General features: G+C 37.9%; 2 protein-coding genes across 13 annotated transcripts in view; both read right to left on the bottom strand.

Moving 5' to 3' along the window:
• The window catches only part of JAKMIP1 (janus kinase and microtubule interacting protein 1), a 122,803-nt gene that overhangs the window by 33,685 nt on the left and 68,135 nt on the right, over positions 1-20,983 (bottom strand). For all 12 annotated transcript variants that reach the window (XM_068149512.1, XM_068149513.1, XM_068149514.1 and 9 more), the window contains 8 exons: positions 19,816-19,962; positions 19,064-19,204; positions 15,940-15,999; positions 9,464-9,592; positions 7,971-8,099; positions 5,351-5,434; positions 1,632-1,694; positions 364-462 (listed from right to left, as the gene is read on the bottom strand). In XM_068149512.1, the coding sequence (XP_068005613.1) occupies positions 364-462; positions 1,632-1,694; positions 5,351-5,434; positions 7,971-8,099; positions 9,464-9,592; positions 15,940-15,999; positions 19,064-19,204; positions 19,816-19,962 (852 nt within the window). The remainder of the gene's footprint in view (positions 1-363; positions 463-1,631; positions 1,695-5,350; positions 5,435-7,970; positions 8,100-9,463; positions 9,593-15,939; positions 16,000-19,063; positions 19,205-19,815; positions 19,963-20,983) is intronic.
• Positions 13,140-15,922, bottom strand: LOC137446667 (uncharacterized). The gene has a single exon (XM_068149519.1). It carries the CDS (start codon positions 13,733-13,735, stop codon positions 13,538-13,540), a length of 198 nt encoding a protein of 65 aa, XP_068005620.1. The 5' UTR covers positions 13,736-15,922; the 3' UTR covers positions 13,140-13,537.

Raw genomic sequence — 20,983 nt, forward strand, 5'->3', positions numbered from 1 at the left:
AGGCTACAGGGTACATACCAAGTGATTGTACATGCAGGAAAGGAGCAGTTATGGAAATGAAACAAATAAAAAAGGCAAAATATTGCAAACCAAAATATTTTATTAGATGGAAAACAAACTATATGCAATATATATATTAGCTATATTACATCTTTATAAACATTAGTGAGCACTCTCTCCAAAAACATCTTAAGGCAGTGGCATCAATTTCTTTATCCCAAGATACAACATTTGAAAAATAGATACCTAAGTGATTTCCCTTAAACATGCACCAGACATCAGTAATCTTTACAGGAATTTCAGCTTGGGTTCAAACATAATTTCTGCTCCATTTGAGAGTTTGCAACAGAGAGAATCTCTTACTTCAAGCTCTAGCACTCTGAATTCTAACAGCTCATTCTGGTCTTTTGCATCTTGCATCTCATTCTTCAGCTGGTTCTCTTCTTGTTCCATTCTGTAAATCTATGAGACAAACACAGCATCACAACATACTGTAAGCAATGATGGAAATGATACTGTAGAGAGTTATGGGCCAGGAGTTTAGATAAAACTTAGTTATTTCTGTTTCTCATCAGATGTTGGGCTGTGTCTTGGAGACAAAGAAGGAATATTAAATCAAAAAGAAGTATTTGTGAGAAGGGCCAGCAGAAAGTGATCAATGTTCTCTTAAAATAGTAATCCAGAAGTACTGTGAAAATGGATAAAAATATTTTATCTAAATAAGTTAAGCAATGCAAGCTTCCTTCTGAAAGTGAGAGTGGATTATATTAATATTTGGGTAGAGTGTTCTCATTGTCTTTGCATAGCTACACATCTCTTTAAGGTATGTGAAAGACAGTAACACAGAAATTGCAACTCCCACTTTTTAATCATCCAGATCTGCATTTGGTGTGCTAACAATGACAAAACAGGAGTTAAAACCTGATTGTTCATTATGCTAACTAATAGCTTTGGTCTACTGTCTGTCTTAACTGGGTGATCTTTTCATTTGTGTGAAACTAACTAGAAGTGTAACATCTGGCATAATGTACTATAATGTTTGTAACACCCACGTGAGTGCCTGAATAAATTAGGTCTGACTGTAGCTGCTTTTAGTCATGAACTTTTCTTTGGTTATCTTATTCTCATTATATTAATATTAAGCTAGTAATTGGCAAAAATAAGTCTTTGATTTGCTCATTACTAGCTAACTTTCCCATTGATGTCAAGGGGGATGCTCAGCTCTGAGTATCTCAGACAATAAATAACACAGCAGTCTTAATAAATATTAATTTAGGTGTATGGAAAGCTGAAAAGTGGAAGACAGAAGGGAGCAGGCAGTTCTATTAGTAATCAGTTAGTAATAATCTTTACATCATTGTTAGACTGTATTTTTTTGGACACTAGAAACATCAGCCAGCTCTACTGCTGGCTATACAATATGTAATTCCTCAGTAAAGAGCAGCTTCCATTCCCAAAGGGTACGAAACTATATTGGTACTTTAATCAGAGACCTTCATCCAAATAGATCTTTCTGAAGGAAAATAAAGCAAGCAATTTTCATTTTGATATTCCAGCACTTAGTACTTTTAGCATTCCTTTGTGATAAAGACCAGCAATAATGAAAATATTCCCAGGTTCTGAACACGCACCTTCTCTAGTAATTCCTGATTTGTTCTGATTAACAGCTGCTTTTCTTCTACCCATTTTGAATCCTACAGGAAAGAAGGGGATTAAAAAGATATATTACACTGGTAAATAGGACAAATGAATGACCACAATACCTAGAAGATTTCAGACATCCTTGCACATTCATGTAGCGAAATGGCCACACAGCAGAAAAAGAAAGCTATCATAAATATTTCAAGGACAAATATCAAATTAAAGTACAGAGAAAATAAATGTTCTTGTCTTTTCCTGAAGCTGAATCTCTTGCTTCCTAATATGTTCCAGCTCAGCATATACTTCAAAGTCTTTACATACAGCAATTGTGGGTCCAAGCTGTTATATGATATTTTATGTCATTTTGAAAACATTTATTTAGTCAGCTTAACTCAAAATTGCTTCTTTCCATTGCAAAGAGTTAGGAACTTTCTTGCAAAGTCATCCCATTTTGAGTGGTTTAATGCAAATTCCAGTGAAGAACAGGAAGAAAAATGTTTAATTGCCACAAATGACAGAAAATATACTTCAGTGGTACCCTCTGCTAAAAGTGTAAGAATTAGGCTGATAGACACTGTTTGTGCTTAGGAATTCAAGGCTATGTACAAAGGGAAGTGAGGTAAGGTCTCAACTTGAAAACTGTATTTCCATTGATCTCTTTTTCCAAAGCTGATCTTTTCTTTAAGTTGTATTTTTGTCCCATGGCTTCAAAAGGCCTTATCAAATATCCCTTTAAAAACCTAGGCTACAAAATCTCACCGCCATCCATAGCTGGACATTCAGACTTAATGGATTATTAACAGCCAATTTCACTTTGTTGTCCCTGTAGAGAAAAGCATTCACATAACCTAGCTCACATCTATTAAATCAGTTTAATAAAACAATATCCAACATTTAATATGCCATGTTAGCTCTAGATCAAAATATTTTCTCAGGAAAAAAAGAAACTTATTTAATATCTAAATGTCTTTACTATAGTATTTAGGCTGATGCTTTGTCAGCAAGGTGTTTGGACATTGATGCTGCACAAGAATGGAATATGAACATCCCTGACCATTAACCAGCCCTGAAGTGCAACCAAAGAAATCTAAATCATTATGATATTTACTCCAATTAAAATAATAATAATAATTTAAAAGTTTAAAGTTAGTTTTCCTACATATTGTCCACTACAGTTTTATATGCCACTGCTCTTTCTTCTGTTCCCACTCAGATACAACAACGTACAAGTGCATTTTAAGTTCCATGCAGTGTAACCAATGTTAGGATGTTTTAAGTATCGTGCTAAGGATAAGACACTGAGTACTGAGAAGGCAGAACATCTGTCAAGAACTTTTGAATTGAAAGAAATGTGACAAGTAAAAGCCAATATCTAGTTTAACAGTCAACAAGCATTTTGCTAAGGTCAAGGAATGAACAGCGTTGCGCACACAGACAGTGTGGATATCCCAATGCACGCAGATGGTTCAAGCAGACCTACAAGTTCAACTACTCCAGTTCACATGAGCAGAATAAATTCATTTCTCCTGTTGATAATTAGCTTTTGTGTCTTTCTTGATGAACTTGGACTGAGTTTCTGAGAAAAATTTAGCTCCAGTGAAACTCTGTTTCTATGCACATAAGGTCACTGCGAGAGCTGAGCATTCAGAAACAATTAAATCCATCTGGCACATCATATACACCAATAGTTTGAGATTTATTAATTACCACTATTGAGACTTCATTAGCATCTCTTCCCTTAATATGAAGTTTCTTATGGATGCACCTAAATGTACCTTGCAGAAATGAATTATCAGTCTTGCTTTACATCTAGGAGAATTCTGCCAGATGAAGCTGATGAGATTAACAATAGCCACTGACACTAACTATGAAATTAAGCAGACATTATTACACATCAAGCTTCAGATAATTTTTTAACAGTAAGATTCTAATCTCCTGCTCTGGAAATATGGCTTCAGGAAAATTATGATGATCTTTGCTGCTTCTGTTTCCTCAAGCTGTAGAGTAAGACTAAAACTTCCTGAGATAATACACAAGGATCTTTTGATTCTTTGTTTCCTTTTTAAAAGCATTTTAGGGACTGAGGCCCTGAATGAACATTTCACAAGTGGTATTAAGTCATCATCACTGCCACGACCATCTAAATGACAAAGTAATAGTAATAATAAAAATCACATAGTGCACAAAGAAGTCAGTTTATCAGCACAACCATTTATTTTGTTGAATGTGAATACTAACAGGTCAGGAGAACTGAGCAGGTGCTAGAGATCCCAGGAAGACACTGTGACCATTCCTCTGGAAAGCTAATGCTCAGAGTACAAACTAGCCCTCTAGAGACAATTCCGTATTGCTCCTTGTCTTATCCCTGTTGAAACTGTAGCTGTGAATCTCATAAAGCAATAACTAATTAGATTCTAATTTCCAGGCATAGCTTTTTGACACACCATGCCTGAACCAAAAGTCACAAAAGTAGTTTCTTACATCTTCACTTATTTACATACACACTACTCATATTTCATACTGCAATAGTCAACTCTTTTGTTCATGTTTCCAATTACACAGCAATTTGCCCACACCACCTTTATTATTAATACACTAAAATGTCAGCAGGAGATCCTGAAGTGGTCTTCAGTTCCATTTATTCTTCCAAAATGTCACTTTTAGAATGATAACATACTCTCTCTTTTTAGTAATATTTTATTTACATAGAATTTAATAAGCAAATTGCAGGTTTTTTTGGGGGAAGCTAACATAAATGATTTCAACCCTTAACTTGACTATTGGTCCCAAAACCTTTGTGTTTATACAGAATCTCACTGAAAGTTTTTTTTGCTTGCAAAGAATAATCCATAGAAACAGTGATATTATGAACTAATCCTTATTCATAGTTGGGTTTTTATTCAGTGCTGCAGAAGCATGAGTTTTTGAGATGTGTATCTATGGATAGTTACATTTTATGTCATGATCTGATGCTACCTGCCATCGTAAAACTGGTCTTTTGAATCATGAAGTGTAAAATAACATCTCCCTAGTCTTCCTGGTGTGTTCTGGAAGTTATGCAATTGAACATCTTTCAAAATGTGCTCTCATAACTCTTAACCAGCCTTCCTAAAGATCCTAGCCACTATTAAATATGCATCAGTAGCCACATCTTCAAGTGTTTACACCATACAGTGAAGCACTCTTGGTGATGGTGTGGGGATTTGAAAGCAGCTGAGCCCTCCAAGAATTTAAGCCCATGAGAGTTAACACTGCTAACCACACACACTGAGTGGTTCATTTCCCTAGCTGAAGAGTGCATGGAAGTGATTTGATTTTTTGGATTTCTTCTGTGTAACACACTAAAAATATTTCTGCAGTGCAAATATAAAATGTTGATTTTATTTGTATTTATAGCAAATACAAACAAAAATAGAAATCAGGGGGGAAGGCCTGCTCCGAATCACAATGGGAACAGAATTTACAGTGCATCTACATATGGTTATTTCAACATTACACTAGTGTATTACATGGTAGAAAATTAATCTCTAATGGGATTTTCTCAGCCAACAGAATGCTTCCCTTCATTTAAGTAAGTAGCCTCTTAGAGGAGAAACAGTTATGCTGTATCAGTCACGCCAGCACACCAGCAAGCAATGAAGATGGCAAGGGCACCACTGCATGCAAGGGAGAAAATGATGTGGTAGAGGACATTAAGAGGGCCTTTTACCTGTCCTTTCTCGATTAGAGCTTTCTCCAAGTCCTCAATTTTTGCCTGACACCTGAGAAGATCAGCTTGCAATTGTTCCCGAGTCTGGGGGGAAAAAAGTATATAGAGAAGTGTGTAAATGCTTGTATAAACAGGTACATTGATGTAGGTCAATTGAATTACACATAGAATCAAAATAAAGATACTTCCTATACACTTATGGGATGTCCAGTCAGTTTTTAATGTTTAGTTGTTGGGTTGTTTTTTCTTCATTAAAATAACTGCTTCTGTGTTTATGTCACCAAATACTTAAAGCCATCAGTTTAGCAGCTTTTTTCATTTCTTGCCTAAAAAGTTGCTATCATCACATAGGCAGTGATAAAAGAATTTATTTTTTTTTGGGGGGGGGAAGGAAAAGAAACCCACAAGAAGCTATTCATAAGTTGCAGTAATTCAAGGCAATTGGATTAAAGAAAAGAAAAACAGAAAGAAGAGAAGGGAAGAAAAGAGAGAGAAGAGGAAGAGGAGGGGAGCAGGAGGGGAAGGGAGAGGAGGGGAGAGGGAGAGGAGAGGGAGAGGAGAGGAGAGGAGAGGAGAGGAGAGGAGAGGAGAGGAGAGGAGAGGAGAGGAGAGGAGAGGAGAGGAGAGGAGAGGAGGAGGAGGGGAGGGGAGGGGAGGGGAGGGGAGGGGAGGGGAGGGGAGGGGAGGGGAGGGGAGGGGAGAGGGGAGGGGAGGGGAGGGGAGGGGGAGGGGAGGGGAGGGGAGGGGAGGGGAGGGGAGGGGAGGGGAGAGGGAAGGGAAGGGAAGGGAAGGGAAGGGAAGGGAAGGGAAGGGAAGGGAAGGGAAGGGAAGGGAAGGGAAGGGAAGGGAAGGGAAGGGAAGGGAAGGGAAGGGAAGGGAAGGGAAGGGAAGGGAAGGGAAGGGAAGGGAAGGGAAGGGAAGGGAAGGGAAGGGAAGGGAAGGGAAGGGAAGGGAAGGGAAGGGAAGGGAAGGGAAGGGAAGGGAAGGGAAGGGAAGGGAAGGGAAGGGAAGGGAAGGGAAGGGAAGGGAAGGGAAGGGAAGGGGAAGGGAAGGGAAGGGAAGGGAAGGGAAGGGAAGAGAAGAGAAGAGAAGAGAAGAGAAGAGAAGAGAAGAGAAGAGAAGAGAAGAGAAGAGAAGAGAAGAGAAGAGAAGAGAAGAGAAGAGAAGAGAAGAGAAGAGAAGAGAAGAGAAGAGAAGAGAAGAGAAGAGAAGAGAAGAGAAAAGAGAATTACAAGAAGTACTAAAAAAGACCTATAGGTAAATAAGAAATATTTACTCTAAATGGTTTATCCCATAAACAGCAGACACCAGTCAGTTTTCCTCATTCTACACAGTTATTACACTAATTATTGCATTCTAGTAGGTGCTAACTCCCATCTCAAGTGATTCCCTAGAAGGGATTGGATCATACAAGGTACTAAACAAAAGATCTCTTGAGACCTGCAGTTACCGGGGGTCCTTGAGTTACTGGAAGTACTTTCCCCAGCCTACTTCAGATATTCTTTCACCTAAGCAGTCAAAAAATCCCACAGGGATTTCCTTCTGCAGTTTTGACTCCTTGTTGTTTACCTTCAGCCTCATCTAAAAGTAACAGGAAATATTCATCCCACCAGATCATGAGGCCCTGTGAAATCACGCATGCAAAAAGCTACCTTCTGACTCACTCAGAAGATGGATGTGACAAAAGAGATGAAAATACCACTAAAAAGAAAGAACAACAATTCACAGAGTGTACTAAAGAGAAACTTTGCAGATGCCTGCAAAAATAAAATTTAAAACCCCCTCACACCAAGGTCTCCCTTCCCACAAAAGCAAAGGAAATATTCAGTGGTTTCACATATTCCACGAAACACTTGAAGAGACAGCTCCATTGTAAGGTTTTGGTTAGATGTTTTTAATGCATTCATATGATAAAAGTACCTAAGTATTTATAACAACTTATTCTCTGATTCATTTGAATTCTATCATCTTTCTACCCAAATCGCAGGTTCAGTTTGGATATCACTCTCAATAACACTGTTCTTACTGCTGCAATTTGCAATATATTATGCATGCTGGAATAAAGTGGCATGGTACTTTTGTTCTGATTGCACCAGATGAATCTAAATTGTCACTGATAATATCCTCTAATTCTCAAAAAAATATTGTGGTTTAGAATAGAATAGAAGAAACCAGCTTGGAAGAGACCTTCAAGATCAGCGTGTCCAACCCATCATCCAACACCATCTAATCAACTAAACCATGGCACCCAAGCACCCTATCAAGTCTCCTCCTAAACACTTCCAGTGATGGCAACTCCACCACCTCCCCAGGCAGCCCATTCCAATGGGCAATCACTCCCTCTATGAAGAATTTCTTCCTAACATCCATTCTAAACGTCCCCTGGTGCAGCTTGAGACTGTGTCCTCTTGTTCTGGTGCTGGCTGCCTGGGAGAAGAGACCAACCCCTGCCTGTCTACAACCTCCCTTCAGGTAGTTGTAGAGAGCAAGAAGGTCTCCCCTGAGCCTCCTCTTCTCCAGTTTTGTGTTTCCTGCAAGATATCTCCTGCTATCCTATGGGTTTTTTTTTCAGCTTTTCAAATTATTTCAGACTTAAAAGAAATTTCAGTTAAAAAATTACCCTTGCTTCTCTCTCTGCATCCAGAGTTCCACCAACTTGCTCCTGAAGCAATGCATATGCCCTTTGCAAAGCTTGATACTCTCTTGTTAGCTGGCAGAACCTTAGTTCAGCTTCTTCTTTAGGCGTGCTCTTAATGAAGAGGGGGGAAAAAAAAAGTGGTTTTGTGCATGTAAAGATAAACATGTATGGCAATGGGTTTGTTTATATAGACAGACTCACAAATGCAACAAGCAACACAACTCATATTGAGTCTCAAAGGTTAATAAAGGTTCAAAAGAAAACAAAACAAGTAGAGATAGAGGGGAGGATGATTTGATGATGCAGAAATGCAGAGCTCAGTAACTGGTTTGACTACACAATTTCAGGAGAGTATAAGTCACTATATAAGGCAGTAATGTATAAAAATGGGAAGAAATTGACAGGGGAAAGGTGAGAGGGATCAGTTCTATGCAGCACTGTCTTCAGCAACTCCACTGCCATGGAGACTTCAGGAGTCCACTCTGTTTGTAATGCAGTCCATCGTTCCCTTACTCTTTGCTCTATTCTGTCAGGGTAATGGATTGTACCAGCACAAGCACGCTAACAATGAAGTTACATTTCAAAATCCACAAGATGGGGCTTTAAAGGGATTTTTTAGGTGGGGTTTTTGGTGGTGTTGTTTTGGTGGCGTTTTTGTTTGCTTAGTTGGTTTTGTTTCATTTTGCTTTTAACATGAAGTGTTCTTAACACCTTGATTTTCTCTGAATTTTGAGTAACTGACATAAACACTGTCAAGGTCTTTCCTACAATGCTGAAGGCAAGAAATGTCCTTCCCTTTAATTAATTTTTTGCTTCAGGAACTCAGGCTTCAAGGAAAAGAGGTTACAATATTATTAGACATCAAACCTAGAAAAATAGGAAGCTTCATGTGACTGAGGATTATTAGGCACAAGTTAGTGAACAGAAAATAAAGATGAAAAGGAGCAACTAATTCATGCTTTGTCCCCAGCCCTGCAGTCTTTTAAAGTAGGCCAGCTGCACTGTATATCACAGAGCTGAGACAAAATGTGTCAGTGGGTATTTACTACCCATGATCATTTAAGCCTTGATGAATTGCAAAAGCCTCTCTCAGTATTGTGAAGTACAGGAAGAAAATCCTGGTTGTATCAAAACAGTCAAATAAATTACAAGGTTGAAAGGCAAACTATTGTCTAGTAACTATTGACTTTTGGCAAAGCAGCGTGTGTATTCCTTTTCTTCTGACTAATAAGAAGGGGGCTGAGAAAACCAGTTGTATTTCTCAGCCCAATTGCTGCCAAATCTGTCAGGCAGAATATTATTTTATGAATTCTGTTGCAATGACTGTGGATGTGTTTACTGGACTCGAAAGAAAACAAAGCCATTCCCTGCCAGATCTTTCATAGTTCCTGTGGCAGAATAGCTGAAACAAAAATTTGCATTTATACCTCGTGTCAGTTTTTATAGACCTTAGGAACAAATCAGCTACTACTTACGTCTTCCAAATCTTCTTCTGGTGTTGCTGGTGTCCTGTCTGTCTTATCTGTGTTATATGAAGTTACAGATGACGTTTCTGAATCAACAGATTCTTCATCAAATCCAAAAAATGTCTCCACAACATGCCTCTGAAAAGTTAAGTTTTCTTAGTTATTAGCAAAACAGTTAGAAACCCCCAAGGACCCAGCAAGCAGTAGCCAAGGTCTTCTCTGATCATTATTTTAGCATTTCAGGAGATAACAGGCTCAACTGCAAACCTTTGTTTGCTGATGAAATGAGCTTTTATTTTTTCCAACAAGATTTGTATAAGAACCTCTAAGGACTGAACTCCACACAGCACTGTGTAATCCGTAACAGAATAATGCTCTAGCAAATGTATGAAAGCTAATGACCAAAATCAGGTAGATCTTCGAAGTAGCAGAGGAATCTGTTTAGAAGAGGAATCTATTCAGAGGAAAGTAACCCAGTATGATGCAACATACAAGTTGTGGAACCAAAATATTCCAAAGAACAATGTGGAGCAAATTTTGTCTTTCATACTAACTGTAAAACCCCCATTAATTTATAATTCACATTTTGCAAAGTCCCTACTTAAAAGTATAAATTGCTGCTTTCCATTAATTTATTTGAATGCCATTTCCCTCAATTCTTCCAAGAGTTTGCTCCAATGATTCATTAAAACAAACAAACAGAAAACAGCTTAGGGGAAACCAGCATTTCAAACTAGCAAAGACAGCTTCAAGGTCCTGTTCTCAACCACTTCGTTGTTTCACTGAACACTTCAAATGACAATTCAAAAATTTAATTCAGACTCCATTTTTATATGAACCAGTCCTACTAAAATCTCATTCTGGGAGGCTATTATGCACTCAAAAGAACCCAGGGACCCCAAAAGCAACACCTTTTCCAAACAGGCTGTGCATACAGACAATATGACGCAGACAGAAAGCGTAGAGCTTTTAAGCAATTCGTAGAAATGACCTTCCTTTTGCAAGCTAGACCACTGTTTAGTGCATTCACAAGAAAAGGATCACTGTTACAGCAGCAAATCCCTGGGAGGAAAGACACATTACTGTTCTCTCAGTTGTTTAAGAAGCACTGTAATCCTGTCGCCGGGCAAAGCTATGTGTAAGGTGCTTAAAACAAACACTTCCTTGGGGTAATTTAATCCTTCCCTCCAGCACTCACATGCTACATCAGTCTGTTCACTGTTCTGTCCTACTTAAAACAAAGGACACAGGGAATGGGATTAAACTCCATTCTAGAAATATAATGACTCATCCACAAAACTGTTCCCTTACATTGAAATTACAAATGTTTCAGACTTCTCTCTCACAAGGACAAAAGCTGAGGTGTAATTAGTCCCTGAGAGATCCAGTGTTTCTCCCACACTGAATACTGGTTGCAGCCTGCAATCATCTAACAGTAATATTGCAAGCAAGTATTGGAAGCTGAAATCAGAGGTAAAGAAATGGTGCTGTCTTCAAGCTGTAAGGAAGACAGATTTACAATCTGGGTTGCCAGATCAACTCATCAAGAACTTTCTGACTCCAAAACTATGAGCAGATACAATTTCATAAAGATGAAGGCAGATTATATGGAGATAATAAAGATTATGGCAAGTAAAATAAAAAATAGTTAAAAAATGAAGAGGCTTTCCTGAAAATTCCATCCTCAATTTGAAGGGCAGATACTTTTTACTCAGAGATGCTAGGAGCAAACCCCAAATAAAGCTGTATACAGGCTCTTATGCCAGTGGTTTTATATCCTGCTCTTGTACCAGCTCATCTGGGCATGGGGCTCAGAACATTTAGTCTATGCTTTAGAGGAACCTAGTACAAGGACAAGCAACTCCAAGGACTGCAGAACAGCTGAGCTTGCTCATTTAGAATAAACCTTATTTAGAATAAACCAAACCAGGTTGGAAGAGACCTTCAAGATCATCGCGTCCAACCTATCAACCAATCCAACCCACCCAAACAGCTAACCCATGGCACCAAGCACCCCATCAAGTCTCCTCCTGAACACCTCCAATGACAGTGACTCCACCACCTCCCTGGGAAGCCCATTCCAATGGGCAATCACTCTCTCTGTATAGAACTTCTTCCTAACATCCAACCTAAGCCTACTGCTTCAAGGGTGCTTGGTCTCAAAAATGACAAATGCTCCTCAGCAACATCCAACCACAACCTGCACTAAACACAGGTCTGAGGGCTGAAAGAGTGAGTCAAGCCTTGACTTTGAAATAGTTGGTAGAAAGGAATTCTAGAAGATGGAGAGTAGAACTCCAGTGTATTATCATATATATGTGTGACCATTTGAGGCTGTGCCTTTAAGAAAGAGACAGTGCTGGGACACTCTGGCTGAATATTTTGGAATAATAATGAAAACAATCAGATATTCTAAACTAATTTCATGAAGGTCAGCAGCATCTTAGTTAAAACTGGCAGTAAAGCTTATCATACCTAAGGTGCTTTTTGCTATGCCCCTAACTACTGTCACCTTTGTAGGTAACTCAGCTTAGTATGTATCCTCCTTTAATCCCGCATATACCCCCGCCACCCACACACACACTTTATAAAAGGAGTAAAACCACAGCAGTAAAAAAGCAGGGGGGTTGGTTTCACAGAAATATATATAGGTTTGGGAAGTTACCTAAAGCAATGCCATTATTTTGACTGAAGATACTAGCTGCGTTTTAACCACTTCACTAGTGGCAAAAGTAGGGAATATAATTTGCATATATGAGTGCACAACTCACTTGATTACTAGTTGAGAATTCTGAACAATAAATAAAGTAACATTTTTCACCACAGTAAAAAAATCCCCAAACAACACTTCTGAGAGGAATAGAATAGAACAGAACAGAACAGAACAGAACAGAACAGAATAGAATAGAATAGAATAGAATAGAATAGAATAGAATAGAATAGAATAGAATAGAATAGAATAGAATAGAATAGAATAGATCAGGTTGGAAGAGACCTTCAAGATCATCGTGTCCAACCCATCATCCAACAGCATCTAATCAACTAAACCATCACACCAAGCACCCCATCAAGTCTCCTCCTAAGTGTCAAAACCTGTTAAATGTCAAAACCTGTTAAATGCTATACAGAATGCCTATAATATTTGAAGTTATGAGTGAACCACTTATTTACTTTTAAGGACTCCATTCTCTTTAGAGCTGTACATTTGTCATACATTTATCAGGTAGAAATAGAGAGAAGGTATTTAAGCACTGCATGTTAATTGCCCACGGATGAATTGCTTCATGACAGCATTACAAAATAGCTGGTTTTATTGTTGATCATCTAGTGTCTGAAGCAAATAGCTGCAAGAAGTGATTCACAGCAGAACTAGAACAGATACACCAGTATGTGAACAGCTGTAGAGCTAAAAAAGGAAAAAGAGTAGGAATAAAAAGGCCTCTGATTCATACAAATTTGTTGGTCAATACTGCATTAAATAATAAGGCGTAAATAAATACACCAACTCCCAGGGAAATTCCACATAGAGCTCAAAACCTGAATCACAATGGTTTTTGGAAAGTCCATATGAACATGTCCAAAACCCTCTGGATTTTTGTAACTATACACTATTTGCATTCAAATTTCATCCAGACTCCTCTTTAAAATGGGAGCATTCTCAGCTGTGGACTTAAAGGCTCTTTCGTATCGATCTGCACATTTGCTCCTTCTAAATCACAACTTCATAGCTGAGCATAAAGTCACACAAACTGCTGAAAATGTTTTATTCAAATTCCAATTTCCAGCGACTGCATTTAATAGCAAGCATTTTTCATGTGGATTTATATCAATGCTCCTATGCAGATTGTAAAGTAACATTATGCATGAAGTCTTTATAACTCAAGTATTAATATTTCTGCTGAAGTATGGTGCTCAGTAAACATCAAGGTCTAGACTGTGACAAATTAAGAGTGACGCACCGACCATATTATATGCAAAGTTTAATATACCCTCATGTTTTTAGTGCTTTGGATTAGATATTCCTACATATAAATAATCTGATCTCCCTGGTGCTAAAGCAGTTTCACTTTACATTTAAATATCTCATTTTGAAGAAATTAATCTAACATGATGAAAATGATCCAAGATGAATTTCCTTGTAATGCAATCAGACGAGCTAATCAGGAACTTCTTACCTTCATGCTTGTATGTCATTTCTTGGCAGCCAGAAAAATACAGGCACACCAAAGCACAGAGGCAGATAAAAAAGGAAAAATATAAACCAAGAAATATGAACTCCATCACACCGGTGTGCAGGCTTTCCACGATCACAGAAAGAGTTTATTTATTCAAATGCAAAAGAAAACAGGGGGAAAAGAATCAAATCCACAGAGCCCTGCAGTTTCTGAATGAATTGGGCAGCTATGCCCTGTTTCCAGATGCTTGATTCCATCAGCCATGGGAACATTCTACATGCCAAAAATAAACAAACCCTCCCAAATATGGGTTAATTCTCTACAAAAAATTGGGAGGAAATTAAAAAAGGAAAAAAGTTAAAGAACACCTGAAAAAAAACCCAACAAAACCACTCTGTTTTAAATGAAAAAGAAGATTCAGCTCCGGTACATCTTCTTCCTGGCAAATCTAATGGCATGGAAATGTAAAAAGAGATAGATCTCTATCTGCTAAGGCTGCTTCACTTCAGAGAAAACTATCTCCCTGTATCTGACTCTGCAGTCACAATATTACTCCTCTAAAGACCTTGCAACCACAGAGATTATAAAGTCCCATCTCACCATGCTGCTGCTTTCCTTAGGGAACCCAAGCCCCTTGCTAACACTGGTCTATGGACTCTTATGCCCCCTGGTAATTAAAAGAGTTCTCAAGCAAATCTACACTAGCAACAGTAACCTAGTGCACCTACAGAGCTCCAGAAATAACACAGACATCTAAGTGCTAAAAAAAAAAGAAGCAGTTCTTGATACTAATGTTATTTAGACCCAATGGGGCTATAAAATTCTCTGTACTAGCTTGATGGATCGCTCACACAAGCTGTCTTAAAGATTGAGGAAGGCATACCATGGATTTTGCTCCACCTGACAGGAATCACTGTCAGCTAAAACACTTATGTTGCAAAACACACAGACTGTCCAGAGCAGCTCAAAAACTAAGGAATCTGGGGTGTAAAAGCAGCCCTTTAGGAGAAGCTACAACAGTACTTGAGTTGACCCTTCTCCCTGTCCAGTAAGTTCCTCTTTATTAGAACGAAAAGGGAACCTTTCTATGCCTGCTAGTCAGAGCTTATCTGACCACATTCATGCAACCCAATTCTCACCAGTTATTTCCTTTTGCACTTTGTCAAGGAAAGTGGGACACAGGTGCAAATAGATTCAATTCCAACAGCTAAGCTTGATGATTCACTGGGCTGATGCCAAGTTTGCATTAAAAAAACAACCTTAGAAAACCAAACCCAAAGGTTTCTATCTGTAATTCCTCTTTCTGAGTGGTTGGTTAGGACAGATAGATGCATCATTTTGATGGGATACCATCTGCATAATATGAAATTCTCACACAGATCTTAGACAGAAATACACTTGTACATGTCTTCATACGTCAAAGACACATCATCATTAGCAGCATAATTTGGACAATTTACTCTGAAGCAGAGAACCCCAAAGGATAAATCTTTCAGAATACATGCAGTGCGGAATGCAGAGCAATAAAAAAGCACCACCTGGAGGTCATCAGGAATACACTACACAGAACACACTGCACCCATTCAGGACAGAAATTCTCCTAAGCTACTGTAGAGAAGATAACTCTCTATTCATAACTTCCATTTTTTCCTTACTCTATTTTCCTCCCCTCTCACACTCCAGGCTGCTTATGTTCAAATTCACACAAAACCACCCCATTATTCAGCAAAATTAATTATGTTAAGCACAGGTTATAACAAACACTAAAGGCTCATCCTGAAGTAAATTTTTCCTGTTCTTACAGTCTATTTTTTCCCTTGTAGTTTACATTCTTGAGTAAAATAGGTACTAGTGAAAAACAGAATTTGCTTCCTGTTTATATATCACATACAGTGAGATCATTTTAATAACATCCCTACCATGAGCTGAAGTTTCCAGTTGCAATTGAGCAGTAACTTGGTATGATTAAAGCATATATGTTCCTTAAAAAGGGTTGAATATTTGTCCTTTGAAATGTTAGTAGCTTCAAGTCATTACATCATTTAAACTTGAGTGTTTAGGTCACAATGGTTAAAACCCCAATTACACATAAGTATGACAAACCCCAAAATGACAACATTTGTGGGCAGGACAAAACTTAACAGTTCCTGAATTATACCAAGAAAAGTTTAATAAGCACTCACCAGAGAAAACTGGAAAATGATAGGAAATTTTGCCATTAATTTAAATAGAGCTTTAATTTCAGACAGTATTTGGTGCAAGCATGGTTTGCAGTAACAAAGGCTCATGGAAATCCCAAGATTTGCTCACCTTTGGAGGCTTCAAACTTTTCCTCCTTTGTTTTTTAGACCGCAATAATCGTTCCCTTTCCTGGAAGGAAACAGAACATTTTGGTATGGGTTTACTTTAAAGCATATTTAGGTATGTCTAACACAAATATCATTAACATTTTTTAAAAGCCTATGGTCAAACTAACACAAAGAGAATGTCTTTATCCTTATATGTTGATATAACCCCACGCTGTACTGTGGCTTTATTCCTTTAGCAAACAAACCTTCAGCCATATACTTTGCACAATTGATGGGAAGTTGGCAAGAAAAGACTTTGCTAAATGCTGGGCACAGATTTCTGTTCTTTTGACTCTTTTACCAAGAAGCTCACTATGGAAACAGAATTCACATTCTCACTCCAGTGTTCAACCATCCTGAAGAAGCAGGTCGGTAGCCAAAAAATGAGTCCAGTCTCAATAATTGCAAGTCATTACATAAGGCATACTCTGAAATACAAGCACACAGCCTTGCAGAGCAAAAGCCTCAAACCCAAAGGCACTCTCAGCCTGTCAGCTTACTTAGTGGTTTTTTATTTTGCTGTGGGTTTGGAATGTGACCACAATTAACTAGATCATAACAGGAGGAGGTTACAACTGGAAAAATGCAGGGTTAATGAACAAGTCTAAGAATACTCCCTTGAATACCAAAGGAGAAGGAAGAGAAGGTTATAAAAAGTAAAGGAGAAAGCAATAAAACCCCAATACAGGAGGCAGGTTATCTATCTCCTTGTCTTTTTCCTAATTCTTTCCTTAGCTCTGCATCTTTGTTTACCACACCTCTATTTTTAAAACGGTTCCAAATGCTTCACCAGCAGCTACTGCATGCTATTATTCTAGGCAAATAGTTTTGCTTTACATTCAGTTCAGAAACTGGACAAATAGGAAGCTCACAATAAAATAACTTATTTTTAGCAGCACACTGTTCCAGGAATGAAATTTAGGAAAATACAAGATAATTCAGAAAAGCACAACTTAATATAGCACCTTTGACACATGTGGGTTTTAAAACAAGGGGGAAAAAAAAATGAATGCTGAAGTAGAATGGAATAGGTATTCCAAGATGCAGAATAATTAATATAATATAATATAATATAATATAATATAATATAATATAATATAATATAATATAATATAATATAATATAATGTGATATAATGTAATATAATGTAATATAATTTAATATTTTATCATATTGTAATATTTTATCATATCATATATCATATCATATCATATCATATCATATCATACCTATACTAAAGCTGAAAACACACAATTTAATTTTATGGTACTGTAGGAAAATGCTTTCTCCCTAAATACCTGGCTAAGGCACAATGACTCCTGAGCAGGAGTCAAAACAGTTGGACTTTCCTTTCACTTCAGTGCAGAAAGAAGAAACACCTTCAAAATCCCCCAATCCTTCCCCTTTCTAATCCTGTTTGTAGGCAGTCTGCTTTATTTACTACCTCAGTAATACATCAATCCAGCAGAACAGTAATAATGCCAATTAAAAAGCCCAGAACATGGCTGTTGTTGGAGAATTCAAGTTGATGTGGCTTCAAAAGCACCAAAGATACCCTCCAAATGACACTGTCAGTCAATTCAGACAACCCTATTGCCTATAGACTGGTCTTTTCTGTGTATTGTATTGGTCTCAGCTGGGGTTAAGCTGATTTTTGTATTAAGTATGTGACATGTGGGCCATTCTTGATAATTATGATAGATTTGTATTCTGTAAATGTGTGATTTGGGCCAGAAGGAAAAAAATAGCAAAAAAGCATAATGGAAGTGCAGAATTCCACTGCACCCATGTGGAAAGTGAAGCATCAATTAGTTTGCACTGCCAGCCAAAGCAGTATTTTAGTTAGCATTTTAACTTTCTCCTGTGAGGGAAATAGGAAATAGGAAACAAAGCAAAAATGAAGCCATATTTTAAAAGATTTATTTATTTTTTCTTTCACACTAAACACAAATTATTATTATTTGACCAAAGTCAGGATACACAATGTATTTCCTCACATTGCTGGCTGAGACAGTAAAATGAGAGCCCTTTCATATCCACTTGACACTGAAATATGTGCCATATAATGAGAATTTAATATCATGTCATAGTCCCTGCCTGCATTTGGAAGGTAAAGCAGCCTTGCTCTGTGACTCAAACCCTACATCATAGTGGGCGAGTAACATCCTACTGCTTGTAACGCTGTGACACAGGGGAATGCACACAGGCGTCAGTCTTTGGCACTGATTACAAAGAGAGATTCTGGGTCAAAAACTCTGAGGAACTGCCAAGAATTGTGACAGTGTTCCAGACAGAGCAATAGCACATCTTCTTGTTTTTATCTTTTTTGGATCTTCTGTTTTTATTTTCAAGGTTGGATCCAATTGTTTAATTGGAGGGGATGGGGGTTGTCTCTCAGACATGATATCTCATTTCTGCCAGCACCACAAGAGTGTACCACAAGTTTGCACTAAATAGCACCAGACACCTCCAAAGCAACTCAGAAGAGTCCTGATCAAACAGAGCAAACGTCTAGGAGCATCATCTTAAGTAGTCTTCACAGTCAGAGGGTAGCAGCTGTGCAGTTATGATCTTAAACTATGCTGCTACCTTTGGTTAGATGAGCCACGCATGTTTGCCTCCGTTTGTTATAAAGACAGCTAGTGTGACCAGCTCAGTTAGAGATGCTTAGGTAGGTAAAATTAATACCATCCTGAATGTTCCTTTCTTTCAGGAGAACTTCTAAGGTCAGGGGAATGGTTGGGTTTGCACCAGGGTCTACATCCAACATGTTTCAGTCAGTAAGTTTTGGAACGTGTCCTTTCCTCAAGTTCCTCCGTTGTTGACAACCAGTTTTGTAAGTAAGGTGGATGGACTGATGCACTTCTTTTCACAAGCAGCTCATAATAGGTTAATATTTAATAATACAAATTCATACACAGTCCAAAGACATTCATTCACTACCTGAGAAACAACAAGAACCCTTCAATGCCAGAGAACTATTTCTGTATCACTACTACAACTGGAGTTCAAATATTACTCTCAAATCATTAGATTGCCTATAGACGTGTGTGCATGCACGTGTGTATACCAGTCATGAGCATTACCACTGTGAGATCATCAATAACATGCTGCTGCTCTTTGACTTGCAGTCTAAGGAATTCAATTTCTTGTTCCTCCCGTGAGCTGCTGAGATCATTCAAAGATGTGTGCCTCTTCAGGGCTGGTTGTGCAGACAACTTCTCTTTCTACAAAAGTCAAAATGAATGCACTGCTAAAAATCAATTCTTTTTTTATTTTTAATAAACAAAGAACATTTTCAAAGTTCAGAAGTGTGCTCAGAAATCAATAACTCTTTGGACTCATAATGCCTACTCTACTAACAACAGAAGGCCTCGTTTCAACAAAAGATATTATATGTTCTGTATGCCTCTGTTAATATCTCACATAAGATATTTTGAAGCACAATCCAAGAACATAGTCTGGGATAAAATTACCAGACAGTTGAACTCAGTGATCTAGCATGGCAGAGCCTTTGGTACAAGCACCCAAATTCAGCCCAGACCTCTGACCACAAAAGCAGCATTTATTAAAGCTGATTTTTCAGTCATACATTTTTATAGCCTCCAAAGACATTTTCTCTATCTGTGATCCTTTCCTTTAATCAGTGTGAATTGATACAACACAAAGCACATGCCACTCTGAATTTAGAATATGAATATTCAGCTGCATTGGTTGAATTTGACAATTGTACCGTCCCACTGCTGAGGCTCTGAAATGTCTGTGCTGGAGTAAAAGCCTCAGAAGCACTTCCACCTCAAAATAACTGTGTGCAGTGGGTTCAGAGATGATTACTTACCAATTCTGCATTGTCCCTTGATAGATTTTTTATTTTCTCTTCCATTCTCTGGATGCTTTGCAACATATCATCATTTTTTTTGCTCATCCTCTTATTTTTTTCTACCAGGGGTTTCAGCTGACTTTCTGTCTCCCGAGACCTTTTCAGCTGCAAAATGGAAAAGGGGCAAAATCAGCTGTGCTTCAGTTTATAGTTGTGGGAAAGCAGAAAGAGGAGTGTATTCACTTGCCTTCTTTCTTCATTCAGAAAGTTCAGGTCTTTTTGTTAAGTGGCATCTGATACAGACAACTGCTGAACTAAGAACTACATGAGTCCAAACAAGACAGAGCATTTTTGTTCAGTCTACAAAAACACTGGATCTGGTCACTGCATTTTGCTCTTGGAAAAACAATTACAATGATCCATAAAAGTGATTTCTTGAGGATACTACTGTATATAAGATCCTTGTGACCAACTAGGTCTCCAGGGTAGTTGTCTTCACCAGTTTAGCTATCCCCTAGCAAGGATATTTTAAACCCCCCTATATCTAATGTGTAATTAGAGCAACGAGAAAGTCAGCCAGAGGGCACAGATTCAGTCTCAGCATTCTGCTGACATTTTCAAGCTGCTCAATTTTGTTCCTGTGGTTTTATGATGTTAGACAATTATGTGAAGAAAATTACTGCCCTTTCTTGCATTTGTATGTATTCAATATTTCACTCCTCTTATTTCATTAATTCCAGATCTATTTAGTTTGTAAAAAATATCTATCTTTCCAGTCAAAAGCTGTTTAAATTAACCAAGTTTTAACTGGAAAGGAGAAAAATACAATCTTTCTCCTCAGATAATTTCACTGAGTATTTAGCTTCCTGTTTTATTCTCATGAGAAGAATATTTTTCCAAGTACTTAACCAACCTTTACTAATATTACTGGGTTTATGTAATATTGTCTCCCAGTATGATAAAACCTTCTCCATATTAGAATAGAATAGAAAGAATAGAATAGAATAGGATAGGATAGGATAGGATAGAATAGAATAGAATAGAATAGAATAGAATAGAATAGAATAGAATAGAATAGAATAGAATAGAATAGAATAGAATAGACCAGGTTGGAAGAGACCTTCAAGATCATCACGTCCAACCCATCATCCAACACCATCTAATCAACTAAACCATGGCACCAAGC

Source organism: Melanerpes formicivorus, unplaced genomic scaffold (genome assembly GCF_026170545.1).
Source record: "Melanerpes formicivorus ecotype bairdi unplaced genomic scaffold, bMelFor1.0.p_v2 SCAF_18, whole genome shotgun sequence".
Classification (NCBI taxonomy): Eukaryota; Metazoa; Chordata; class Aves; order Piciformes; family Picidae; genus Melanerpes; species Melanerpes formicivorus.